Source organism: Myotis davidii, unplaced genomic scaffold, assembly GCF_000327345.1.
Source record: "Myotis davidii unplaced genomic scaffold, ASM32734v1 scaffold955, whole genome shotgun sequence".
NCBI classification, from domain to species: Eukaryota; Metazoa; Chordata; class Mammalia; order Chiroptera; family Vespertilionidae; genus Myotis; species Myotis davidii.
Genome location: NW_006287066.1, coordinates 525,612 through 539,655, shown reverse-complemented (window position 1 = coordinate 539,655; position 14,044 = coordinate 525,612). Strand labels below are relative to the sequence as shown.

The 14,044-nt window shown below is 38.8% G+C and overlaps 1 protein-coding gene across 1 annotated transcript in view; it reads left to right on the top strand.

Annotated features, from left to right (window-relative positions):
• Positions 1 to 14,044, top strand: part of NEO1 (neogenin 1) — a 194,617-nt gene that overhangs the window by 106,904 nt on the left and 73,669 nt on the right. Inside the window, exons 8-10 of the mRNA XM_006758947.2 lie at positions 3,206 to 3,425; positions 8,822 to 8,976; positions 13,249 to 13,397. Of these exons, the coding sequence (XP_006759010.1) occupies positions 3,206 to 3,425; positions 8,822 to 8,976; positions 13,249 to 13,397 (524 nt within the window). The remainder of the gene's footprint in view (positions 1 to 3,205; positions 3,426 to 8,821; positions 8,977 to 13,248; positions 13,398 to 14,044) is intronic.

The window sequence follows — 14,044 nt, the reverse complement described above, 5'->3', positions numbered from 1 at the left end:
TCAATAAATATACATTTATTATTTAAAATATACAGAGGCATGAAACAGATACAGATTTTATCTTCAAGGGACTTACAGGTTAATGCAAGTGATACAATGTGAACATGAAAAACTATAAGTGGGAAATGCAGGATGCCATTAAAGAATTACACATGTGTGCTATACAAGTTCAAGAAGCTAATCCCTGAGTCATTATTTCTATTATCACCCATTATGTACTTCCAACACCTAGTCCTCCCTACTTACATTCCCTTTCTAGTTGCCTTTATACCTGATATTCTAGTGTTTGTTGCCATTTAGATTTGTTGTGGTAGTGATGTGTGCTTCCATATGTACTTTTCTTACTTATAATCATCTCGTTCATATCAGCCTGGGATGTGGGTAGGGAGGCTAACTGACTGGCCCAGTTTTATATTATTAGGGAGTGGCAGAGTCAACTTTTGAACATAAGGTCTTTGTACTCAAAATCTTATCTAATATGATCTATTGCAGCGGTTGCCAACCAGTGGTCCGCGGACCACTGATGGTCCGTGAGGTCTGAAAGGTTGGCAACAGCTGATCTATTGCCTCTCATTACAAACTTCCTCTCTTCTTCAGCCAGCAGATAGTTGGGAAAATTTAGCTTGGTGAGTTGGGTCAGACTTGGAGGCAGCTTTGTGTGTTTCTGGACAGGCACAGAAACGAGGCAGCAAAGCAGGACTGTGTTCAAGCCACTCTTTGAGCCATTCTTAAGGCTTTAGTGACTTTAAATTTTACAAACAGCTGTAGGACATTTACACTATGGAATACTATGCAGCTGTAAAAAAGGGATCTCCTACCATTTGAGACAGCATGGATGGACCTGGAAAATATTATGCACTGAGGAAGACAAATATCGTATAATCTCACTTATTTGTGGAATCTAAAGAACAAAATAACTTGACCAACAAAATAAGACCCAAAACAGGGGGGCATGGAACAGACTGACATACCTCGACATGGGGTTGGAGGGATGAGAAGAGATAAACGAAAGAACTTACATGCATAGCCCATGGACACAGGCAATAGGGCAGTGAAGACCTGGGGGGGTGGGGGGAATGGGAGGTATCTGTAGTACTATCAATAATAAAATATATTTTAAAATGAAAAAAATTAAAAAATAAAAATAAAAAGTTTACAAAAATCAGAGATTCACATTTCCAATTGCTTTTTATACATTTGTAGAAGTTGGATCATTCCTTTAGACACATGTTCAAAACCAAATTGACCATCTCTCCCTCAATTTGTTCTTTCTCCGTTAATGACACCTAAACACCCATTCTCCTACACTGGAAACCCAGGGGTCCTTTTTAACTAAAGGAGTTCATCTTGGTTTCCTCACCCCAGTCGTGCTCATGCTGGCTTTTTTAAAACTGTCACCCAACTTCTAATCCTGTCATTGCCATTTCGCCTGATAGGATTGTTTGTGGGAATAAACTAGTAAAGTGTATGAAAAAGAACTCTGACAGCTGTGAGTGAGAGGTATTTATGTCCTTTGAGGCAGCACATCTGTTGAAATAAAAGGGATAAGGATGAGGCCATTCAGACCTGACTTGTACCAGTGAAGGTGTGGACTTGTATCTGAACTATGACCTCATAGTCTTACATGTTGATAGCACTCCACACTCTTAAAATTCCCCAGAAGGAGAAGAAAAGGAACCAGTGAGAGAAAAGAATTGATTTACCATAGGTGACATAATTAGTAAGTGGCACAGCCAGGACTAGAACTCCAAATGGCTAAATAATGACCTCTTAAATTAAAAACCAGGATTGGTTTTAGCACTTTAGCACTTAGTCTGTGTGACCTATGATGAACAAGTGGGCTCGTTTAAATGTCAGTCTCTGCATATAAGGTAGAAGTATATGTGATAGCACCTATTTCTAGAGTTGTTGTCAGAATTGGATGAGTCATAATAAAGATCTAGAGTGCTGTGTAGAAAGTGTTCAGTAAATGATAGCTACTGGAATACTCTTTCCACCTCTTCACCTATCTAGAGACTTTAGGTTGCTCTTCCTCTGCCTTTTCCCTTTGAGAATTTATTCCCTCTGGCATATTTATTTAGACTGCCTCACTTCAGAATTTCTTGAAGTTCACAGACATTTCCAAGGGGTTGTTGCTACATACAGCATTTCATTGAAATAAGACTGAGTTAAGAATTTTCATGTTTTCCTCTCTGCTTCTTTCCTTAATTTCCTTATTAAGGTTATGGCACAATTCTAATGAACTCCTTTAGTTAAAAATTGTGAGATTAAACTTATGCTTTCTGACCCCAAGCTAAAGGATGTTTTAGGTTCAATATTAGGAATAAACTAGTAAAATCAGAAGTGTCCACGAGACTGCCTCAGGAGGTAATAAAGTTACCCACGACTATAGGTATACAAACAGAGCTTTTGACTGGCAGAACTTTGACTTTCACTGCTCCATCTAGGCCATCCACTGTAATATACACTGCAGTGAGAACTGTAAGAAAGAGATTAGCTTCCTACATATTGCATTTTTGTGGCTTTGGAATTTTTGATTCATGATTTTATACCATCATAGTTAAATGAATCAGCAAGATAGCAAATGAACTATAATTTAGCGAACTGATGAAAGTTGTCAAACTTCCCTGTGTATGCCAAGTTTAATATTAGAATAAAGTTGAAATTGTGGCTCTTGAATCTCTGCAGAGCTGAGACACACACAGCTCTGTAGTGAGGTCACAGGAGCCTGGAGCCTATATTGAGTATAACTAGGCTCATGCATACTGCACACATTAGTCCACATTCTGATAAAGTAGAAAATATTGAGGTTTTATCATATAGGAGGCTTTTACATGCAAAATTGGACAGATGCTGCCTGCTGCTTTCAGGTTAAAAAAAATTACTTGGGCACTGCTGTGTCCTTCTGTGAGATGTTTATTCTCAACTTTCACCCTCCCTTGCCCACAACCATTATAGCGACCAAAACGTCTGCCTGCTCAACAGTGACAGTGACGTGTCTTAAATAGCGCCCATTAGTTTTCAGTAATTCCCCCTGGCCTGCATGTCAGACTTCAGTTTAATGGCCTTTTTTATGTTTATTCATTTTATTTTATTTCCCATCGTGGTTTTGTTTATTTCTTTTTTGTTTTTTGTTTTTTCTGTTCTCTTTTTTAAAACTGTCGTGGTTTGCCCTTCATATTCCCCAATGTTTGCACATGACAAGATGTTGCCATCCCAACATTGCCTCCCACTTCACTGACCAGTGCCACTACTGACCATCTAGCACCAGCTACATCGGGACCACTGCCTTCAGCACCTCGGGATGTCGTGGCCTCTCTGGTCTCCACCCGCTTCATCAAATTGACATGGCGGACACCTGCATCAGATCCTCATGGAGACAATCTTACCTACTCTGTCTTCTATACCAAGGAGGGGATTACTAGGTAAGTGCCCATATGTTTGAAGCCCGTTGGATACATCTTGGTCCCCTCAACCCAATCGTGCTCACCCTGGCTCTTTGTTGTGCAGGATCTATACCAATTTTCAGTCTAGAAAATATGATCACTGTGATGCATCTTTCCTAATTTTAGGTCATTAGAAATAAATTCCCAAACAGACTGAAATCCTAGTACTCTTTCCTGCCTTTCTGCATGACTTGTGGAGAAGGTAAATAGATTTATTGAGGTTGAAGTATTAAAATGTAACCAGGGCTACCCTTTGCTCTTAAGATTCAGTCAGCGCAGCCTAATAAGATAGGGCTTATTTAGAACTTTCAGATTTTAGAAATTAAGGTAGACTTCTTAATCTGAAGGAACATTTGCCTGCACCGTTAGGTGTATGTGGGCTACTGAACTTCAGGGAGTCTCCTTGATGACACAAGAGTAATTAGATATTAATTTTCCTAAAAACAGCATGTTCATTAAATTCCTCTCCATCTCCACCCCTTTCAGGACCTCACAATGCCCCTCTATTGCTTATAGATTATCCAGAATCCCTAGGCTACTTTACTCCAGTCTAGCTGTAGTCTAGCTGTCCATGCCTATTTTCCTTCCCTCCCCCGTGGAACTCATTTTCTAGTGGCACTAGTCTAGTTCTCATCACTGTGTAGCCTTTCTCCCCAATCTAGTCTCTTCATTCACACATCCCCTTCTTCCCTCCTTCTTAGCTAAAGCTAAGTTCACCCTTCTAGACCCAGGTTAAGCCCCATGATCCCTCATAAAGCTTCCTCTACCCTTGTCAGCACACAGAGCATTTATCTTACATATGTGTTTGTACCACTCCTACTGGCACTTATGATAACACATGATCTTGTGCTGCCATAAGTTACTCTTCTGTTATTTTATGTGCATTAGTGTTGTTTTCCCAGTCTGATTATAAATTTCGGGAGGAACCATGCCATATGCTAAACACGTGTTCCTAACATTGCTGAGTAGATTCCTCCATTGCACTGTTACTTCGCCCCAGAATATGAAAGCTAAAATGTTTGTTTTGATTAGGACCTTAACATATGAAATAAAGCTTGTATTGCTACTAGGGTGCTGACATTTGATATATATTGTCTTTAATACCAGACAGGCAAATTCAGCAAGTACAGGAACCTTAATCAAGTGATTTAATACTCTTGAGCAGTACATGTGACATAATTTAGCCAGATAGGTGGAGCCGTTCATAGGTTAATGTTTATTTGAACACTGCACTGGATGTTTTGGGAATTACAAAGATAAGGAAACATAGTCCTTGACACAAAAAGGCAAGACATTACTACCAAACAGCATGTATGTTAAAATGTCTTCAATCGGCTTTCAAATCTCATCACAAATTTCATAGGATTTCACAGGAGGAAGAAAGCATTAGCTCCGCAGAACAGCAAGCTTGCTTACACTGCAGGACCTTGTTATTTGTGAGGAAAGTGCATTTTCTGGCTCTTGTCTGTCATCCTCAGATGACACCTGCTCAGGCTTCCGTGAACCCACCTAGCTTAGCCTCTCAGTCACTCTCCCACTATGCTCTACTGGAGCCACCTTGTTCCCAAGCCAATTACTACATTTTTCAGGAAACTTTGCAAACCTGATGACATGGATTGGTAGCTTGAAATTGGACATGGCAGAAGTATTTACAGTGACAAGTGCTACAAACCAGAGCTGACTGTTAAACATTTACTCCAGAACACCACTGCTATCACATCAATCTGTTTTATTTTTTTGCTTTTGTTTTAAAACATGTGACACTCTGAAATTTTCTTTTTTATTAATGTATTTATTGTGTCTGGCCAGCACCTAGAACAGAGCCTGGCATATAGTAGCACTAAATAAATTAATCTCGGTGGAGAAATAATAATTATCCAAGAACTTATGTTGAAATAATTAACTCTATTTGCTGGAAAGAATAAATGTTCCATCTCTGTCTTCTATCATGTATAACAACAAACTGCAGATGGGTCAACTTCACAGACTTACAAACCTACTTCCTGCATTGGAAAAAATCTACCACCAGATGGCACTATGTGCCTTGGTCATTAGCTAAATTCTGTTGGGTTTCCGAGTTTTAAAGAATTCTTGCTCTGCCTTTTCAGCTGCGAAATGTTTTCCTCCCTCCCCCACCCCCCAGTGCCTTTAATGTAAACAGCAGTACTTTTCTGATACTAGCTACTAAATGGAGAATACAGAGTAAGTTATTCCAGAAATGAATAGCATTTTGGCATTCTTTCACTTCAAAGCCTTAGGTATCTGTTAGTCTAGTCCAGGAGTTGGCAAACTATGGACCCTGGGCCAAATTAGACTTGTTATTTTAATGTCCCAAAAACTAAAAATAGTTTTTACCTTTTCAAATGGTTTCATTGTAATAGGTTATATAACTACATAATATTCTCCATTTTGCCTCTTGGCCTATATATATTTAAGAAATATTTGACCCTTTAAGAAAAAATTTGCCACACTGATCTCCCTTTTTTCATTTAATACATGAGTAAACTGAGGCCAAGAAAGAATTAGTGACTTGGCTGTGGTCTCCTAGCAAGCTAGTGGTGTTGCCAGAACTAGAGCTGGAGCTCCTAACTTGTAGCCCAGTACCATCTTAATAAAAGTGTACCTTATTCTTTCTGTTTGACTCTTAGCTAGCACATTCTAATCTAAGTCCCACTGTAATATCACACATTTATGACTCACCCTGGGTCTTGTCCTGAAGCATTTTTCTTGACAGACACTTGGTTCTGGACCCTCAGACCCATCTAGTGTTTAGAAGCCTTTTCAGATGCTGGGTATTTCACCTTAGAGACTGTAACTATTACTCACTTTGTTTTATTATAGTTCTTCTTTTGAAACTTTTCTAGGTTTATAGTGCCCTTCACTCATTTCTCCCATTTTTTCCCTTTCACATCAAACAAAGATATACATAATATCATTACTATACAGTATTTGCATATCAGAAGGCAAATTTCCATTCATTCAACACACCTTTGTGATGCTGCTTCTGTGTATGAGCATTCTGCTGAGTGCTTCTGTGGAATGTGAACACACATGAGACAACCTTTCACTTCAATTTGAAGTTAAATAGCACTCCCCTCTTTCTCAGAGGGAACTGTTCAAACTTTTAAGTGCAGAGTGAGCAAAACAGATGAATCTGTGCTCTCACTTGGAACTTTTAATTTAGTGCAGCAATTTTCAACCAAAGTGCCACAAGGATTTTTAAAACATGCAACACCTGACTACATAGTCAGGGGCACTGACCTCTTTTCCCTTAGATTGTCAAATTAAAAAATGACAGCAGCCAACACAATAGACGTCCAGTGTGAATGAATCAAAATTATACCTACTTTTTTGTCAGATTGGCAAAAAATATATTTTTTGGTGTGCCACAGAATTTTAGTAATTAGTTTATGTGTGCCATGAGATGAAAAGGGTTGAAAATCACTGGTTAGTGAGGTGAAAAATACATTTTCCTTTTAGACAGCAATCATTTGTGACCAAACCAAGTGTCAGAAACTTCAAATGTAAGAAATCAGTTGCCATCCTCCTTCTAAATCTTGTAAATTAGAGGTTTAGCTGAAGAGAAAATATAACAATAAAAGCGTAATCTGCTAATTACACCAGACAGCTGAATGACCTTCCCTACGTCATTCCAGACGAAGCTGGAAGTGGTTAGGGGCAATCAGGCAGGCAGGCAGGCAGAATGGTTAGGGGTGATCAGGTAAGCAGGCAGGTGAGCAGTTAGGAGCCAGCAGTCCCGGATTGTGAGAGGGATGTCCAACTGCTAGTTTAGGCCCAATCCCTGTGGGACATCCACCAACGGCTCCCGAATTGCGAGAGAGTGCAGCGGGGGCTGAGGCAGAGGCGGTTACGGGCGATGAGGCAGGCAGGCAAGTGGTTAAGGATGATCAGGCAGGCAGGTGAGCAGTTAGGGGCCAGTGGTCCCGGATTGTGAGAGGGATGTACCACTGCCAGTTTAGGCCCAATCCCTATGGGACATCCCCCAATGGGTCCCGGATTGCGAGAGGATGCAGGCCGGGCTGAGGGACACCCCCCCCCATACACAAATTTTGTGCACTGGGCCTCTAGTCTTTAAATATCTCAAATACCTCTGAGCAATACATTTTGTTATCATAGTACTCTTTTTCAATGCACCTTATTATAGAAAAGCAACATCTATAAATGTGAAAGTAGCTTAAAGAACTATAAAAAACTATTGAAAAACACTTAAATGACCAAATGTTCATATACAGTCAGACAAATTGAGATATGGTGATATAGAACTAAACACATTTGAATCAATAATTTCAGGGAAACTTATCAATATTGTAAAGTAAGAATTATAATTCAATATACTAGGTAATTTCAAATAATTTCTTCCACAGAGTAGTTTTGGGCCTTTTATTACTTACCCAAGATAGATACAGATCTTTCTTCACGTGATTGGCAAATATTAGAGGCTAGTTCTTTGTCTAAAACAAAAACATAAATTTCTTTAAATTATTTGTTGAGAACTTTTTGTAATTTGATATGGCCTTTTTTTATAGTAAATACAGTAGACTGAGCATAATTATAGACCCTTGTGTAGACACAAAGACCCCCAAGATTGAGCCCAGACACTACCTCTTTTAAAGAACCTAGAAAATTACTTTTATATTTTCATCTCATGACACCAGACTGCTGGATTCATTTGTACATTCATTTGTATAAATGAATGTTAAACATTCCAAATCGTTTTTGAAAAAAGCATTTAAAAAGAGTATTCTTTTTAAAAAAATAAATTATAAAAGCCAGTGTCATGATTAGCTTATTTTATAGGTTAGGTTACTTTTAGGTTTTATTAAATTTTTAATGTTTTCTTCCCAATTTTAAAAGTGATAATCTCTAGTTTTCCTTTTATTGAGAATCTGTTATCAAAAATACTTATAACATCCCTTGATATTTTCTGTGGAAATTGGGTCATACCTATAATCACCTTCTGTTTGTCTCCCTGAGAATCACCCCCTTGAAATTCAATAATTTCTGAAGCCTACAAAATTGATGAACAGCTGCCCTATTTGAAACGGCATTGAAAAGGCCTTGTCTGTGTCTTCTCTGCAAAGAAGTTGTGATTATAACCAGCGATATCAGCAATATTTAAACAAGAACATCAATAAGTTATCAAACATGTATGATATTGCTCTTTGCAAGTTTCCCTGTTCTGCTGTGCACTGTTCCATCCCAAAAAGTTTCCTCTTTAAAGAGTTAATTTGACTTAAATTTATGATATTTTGATGTGGTATGGTATCTATCTATAGGCATTGCAGTAGAAATAAAACTGTGCATTTTAGAAATATTTCTAATCAATGTTCCTTTCCGAATTGTTTTGTCCAAAGGGAACGTGTTGAGAATACCAGTCACCAAGGAGAAATGCAGGTAACCATTCAAAATCTAATGCCAGCGACTGTGTACATCTTTAGAGTGATGGCTCATAATAAGCATGGCTCCGGAGAGAGTTCAGCTCCTCTTCGAGTAGAAACACAGCCTGAGGGTAAGTCTCCCACCTGTCTGTCAGCCCCACTTGTAGGTATGACCTTCAAATAGGTCTACCGTATGTGTAGCCTTGAACACCATAGGAGTATAAAAGATAACAGTCCCTTGCCTTTAAGGATTTTATGAATTAGTTAGGAGAAATAAAATTAGTTCACATCAAACAGTAGCTAATAGTGTAAGACAATGTAATTCTGATACAGTCTCAAATTTTACTGATTCTTTAAGACCTACCTCAAATGCCTACTATAATCTTCCTCTGATCCTGATATTATATCTTTACAATTCTAAGATACAGTATTACTTTCTTCCTTGAATTGTGATTATGAATATATCTTTCTTTTTTTAAGATTTTTTTATTGACTTTTAGAGAGAGAGGAAGGGGAAGGGAGAGAGAAAGAGTCATTGATGCCAGAGAGAAACATTAATTGGCTGCCTCCTGAACAATCCCTATAGGGGATCAAGCCCACAACCCAGGCATGTGCCCTGACTGTAAATTGAGCTGGCAACCTTTCAGTGCACAGGACAACATCCAAACAAATGAGTCACAATGGCCAGGGCCATATCTCGTTTATTTTATGGCGAAGACAGAGTCTTTGTCAACTTTATATTTCCCAGTGTCTGAAGTAGATTTTTAATATTTGTGGTGACCTGATCTTTTGTATATTACACCCTTTGGAATCTCTTTAAGGCTTTACTTTGGATCTGTGGTCTTTTGTGTTAGATTCTGTTACTTCCGATTACATTTCTCAAGATTTTCTGCAACTTAAATGAGAGTCAGGTTGATTTATTTTATAAATGTCATGTATGTCTTAAATTTTTATTGTAAACTATAGCCCTGAAATTATAAGAAGCAATCAAACCATAATGGATGCTTTTCCCCTGAGGCTTTCTTCCGCATGTTTTCTTCTTTTAGCACAAGCCACTGTTTTCCATCATAACCTTCTCCAGTTTTCTTTAACTGTTTAACTGCACTAGTTTTTCAAGTGAACAAACTTCCAGTAACAAAGATTTTACTTCATCTATGAGTAACTTAATTGCAAAACATTTGTCGAACCCACAGACCAGGAAACTAAACAGATTTAATGGATTTGCCAGTGAAACTTTGGAAATATTCAAAGACTTTACCTGGTTTGATGGATGGAATAAGCCAAGTCCAGAAGCTATGGAATGTCACTTCCTAATGCTGGAGCAGATCATTTCCTCATCCAGTGTTTATTGAGCACCCCCATTCCAGGTCCTACCCAGGTAGTAGAGATGCCGGAGGCACAGTATAGGAAGTCTCCTCTTAAAAATGAGCAGTCAATATGGAAGGCCACTGATCACTTGAGTGATAGGGCTTGAAGACCAGGAGTCAAACCCAGGCAAGAACAAGAGGGCATTCAGAGAGTGTTCTCATTACAGGGAAAGGATGTTGAATTTTACAGTTATTATGTTCAGATAAGAGCTGGAATCATCTATTACAAGCTCAATTTTCCTCCACTTACGTTCAAGTACAGGTGTCATTTATGAGAGAAACTGGGATATAAAACAAGGAACAATTACTGTAAAGTTAGGTATATCAAGGCAGGTTCCCAGGAAAAAGATGAGTGTTGGCCTTGAAGCATTTGACTTAGAGCAAGCATTCTTGGGGGGAAAAACTGCATGACCCAAATTCCCCAAGTAGAATCAAACTACACATGTAAGGTGCGTCATGATGAAAATAAAGGAAAATGTCACTGGATTTAATTGAGTGCAAGAGTTCCCTGGGGCTGTGAACCTTATGAAAATATTTGTGTATCTGTACAAAGTCACATTTTCCTTGGGAAAGAGCCTGTGGCTTTCATTGTCATTTAAGAACTAATGATGAAACTGTTGAGATCCACTGGACCTGAAGGGTCATTGTTAATTTAGAGATGAAAGAAAAGATGTATGGGACAGTAGATTTATTAAGAGCTTACCATGTGCCAGTCACTGATGTAAAGATGAGTCAAGATAGGAAGTTGAGAAAGACTGGACTTCAATCCACAAGAAGCTTACAGTCTGGCTCCAGAGACAGACAAGTAAACGGACAGTAGGGTGATACGCTTGCATCACAGTCATTTGTTCAAGGAGTTTGGTTAAAAGAAAGTAGTTAAAAAAGACTACAGATGGGAGGGGCAACAGATTCTGGTGAGGGTGTTTTAGAGATTGAGAGTGACTATTACATGCTTTCACAAAAGAGAAAGCTTTAGTGGAGAGCAGTTTGCACTTCATCTGGAGGTAATCAGCCTGTGTGGGAGGTATAAGGGCTGTGTGGAGTCAGACCTTGGGAAATATTTTACATATTTAGCTTCACAAACCAACTTAAATTTTTTCCATTTATTATGCTATTGTACAGCTGAAATGAAAGAATTTAGTAGCACACTTTTGGGGATCATATTTGTCTATGTTTAGGTTAGCCAATGAATATATTGAAAATTATTTCATGGGAATTTGGGGACTGTTGTTTTCCTTCTCCTTAAATTAGTTAGAGGAAAGTTTTCCATATCAGCAGAAGTGTGACAAATCCCACTTGTCAGGCTGCACAAAATATGCTCTTTACATTAAGTGAAAAGCAAGACTTATGACTAAAAAAGTAAATAACTGTCAGAATAACCATATTCAGGTTTCTCTACTTTGGTAGCAAAACTAATCTTAAGCTGTGGTGCTATTATTTAAGAGAGCCAGTTTGTTCCTTTTCCCCCTTCCCTTAAATCTCTGGGTGTCTGTTACAGAAACACAGCACCAGAGAAGTTGTTTTCAAATATAGTGTCCAGTAAAGTGTAGGCATAGGCAGCCATCCAGGATTTGTGTATAAACTGAGGCTGGAACCTGTCAGTCAGACAAAAAGAGTGTCTTAAAAAGGTATGTGAGACATTTTAGGAGTTAGAGCTGGACAGTCAAGCTGGACTACCCATTGAGTCTCCCAGTTACATATGTCCTAAGGAGGGGGTTGTACTAATCTCCTAACTGGTCTTCTTGAGCCCATGTTTTAGAATCAGAAAGTGCTCAATTCCTGGTTCTAACACGCACTAACTTCCCAACACTTGGAACCATCTTAACTTCTCAACCTCATCTATGAATACAGATGATAATCATATCCATCTCATTTGAGTTGCCCAAAGATTAAATAGATGTAATTTAAATACATGTAAAGCACTCAGTGCTAAACTGACTGCAAGCATTCAATAAAAGGTAGCTATTTGTAAAGTTACTCTTTTATCTCTAGTCTTGTTCCCTTAACCGTTTTTCTCCCATGTGCGTGCTTATATGTCCTTTCTAAACATATATCTGATCCAGTAATGTCATGTTTCTGCTCATAATTTTTCAGTAATTATCTAACACCTACAAGAGATAATCCAAAGTCCATGGCAGGGCATTAAAGGTCCTTCATTATCCGGCTCTTGTCATCCTTTTCTCCATTCTCTCTCCCACATCTACTCTCTGTTGCAGCCTGACCACCTAACACTGCCTTCTCACATGTTATTCCCCATTTACTGGAATAGTTTTCCCCTTGGTAGCTGATAAAACTACTCATTTTTCTTGCTCCCCAGAAGTCATCACCAGTCTTTCCCTTTCTTACCCACACCCACCCAAAGCAGAGTTGTGTGCTCTCTTTCTGTTTTTGTTACATTTGCTACTTAATTGTACGAAGACATTATTTGTAACTGTTTATAAATCTGACTTCCCTCTAGACTGGGAGTTCTTTGGGACAGAGACTATGTCCCTCCCTACATCCCCACCACTGGTAAAGGAAGGTTCTTGTTTTGTAATGGTGGCTCTATATGTGCTGCTGTCCCACTGCCAAACTAGGAGTTTGTAATCCAAAGGAAGAATTCTGCAGTGTTCTTTTTTTCCTTTTAATAAATTGGAGATTTTTCACAGATAAAATGTGGTTTTAATTTAATTCATAAAAAGGTAAATTTGTTTAATTATATATTATCCTGAAACCAATAAAATGAGTTGTTTTCTTAGTGTTTTTTATTATTATTTTTAAAACATGGCCACCTATAATAATAAAAACATAATATGCTCATTAGACCGGATGTCCTAATGGGCTTCCTTCCTTCCGGACCAAGCTGCAGCGGGCAGGGGCCCGAGGCAGAGGCCCGCAGCCGCGAGGCACAGGCAGCCGCCGCTACAGGCAGGGTCCAAACCCTTTGCACGAATTTCGTGCATCGGGCCTCTAGTTATGATATGATTGCTGAAAATGGTTATTGAGGGGTGCAGTAAATTTCATTTATATCTTGCTGTCTTGAAATTTTCTTTCTAGTTCAGCTCCCTGGCCCGGCACCTAATATCCGAGCGTATGCAACTTCCCCTACTTCCATCACTGTTACCTGGGAAACACCATTGTCTGGCAATGGGGAAATTCAGAATTACAAATTGTACTACATGGAAAAAGGGACTGACAAAGAACAGGTATAAGATAAAGCCATTTTTTAAATTTATTTTTAAATTACAGTTGACAAATATTTTCAGGTGTACTACATAGTGATTAGGCATTTATATATCTCATATAAATAAGATTACGAGAGGTCGTAGGCCAGGCCAAGGGACCCCACTGGTACATGATTGGGGCTGGGGAAGGGTCACCGCCGGGGAAGGGTTGCAGGAGGGCTCCAGGGCGTGTCCGGCCCGTCTCGCCCAGTCCTGAACAGTTGGACCCCAGCAGCAAGCTAACCTACTGGTTGAAGCGTCTGCCCCCTGGTGGTCAGTGCGCGTCATAGTGACTGGTCGGACACTTAGCATATTAGGTTTTTATTATATAGGATGAAGTGATAACCCTGATAAGTTCTAGTACCCATCTGATATCATACAGGGTGATTATATGAAGCCAGTTTTCAATCCATTGATTGCAATAGTAGAGTTGAACTATATTTCCAAAACTTAATGCTTGCTAGTCTAGAAATCTGAGACTTGAAAAAAATAAAAAGGATAGGAAATGAAAGTTGACAGTTTCTGTTTCTTCGTGCAAAGATTTATTCTGTAGATTTACCAGCAAGGATTACTAAAGACCAAGCAATATTCCTCAGTAAATTGCCAGTGTTTATGGTTTTATGGTTAAT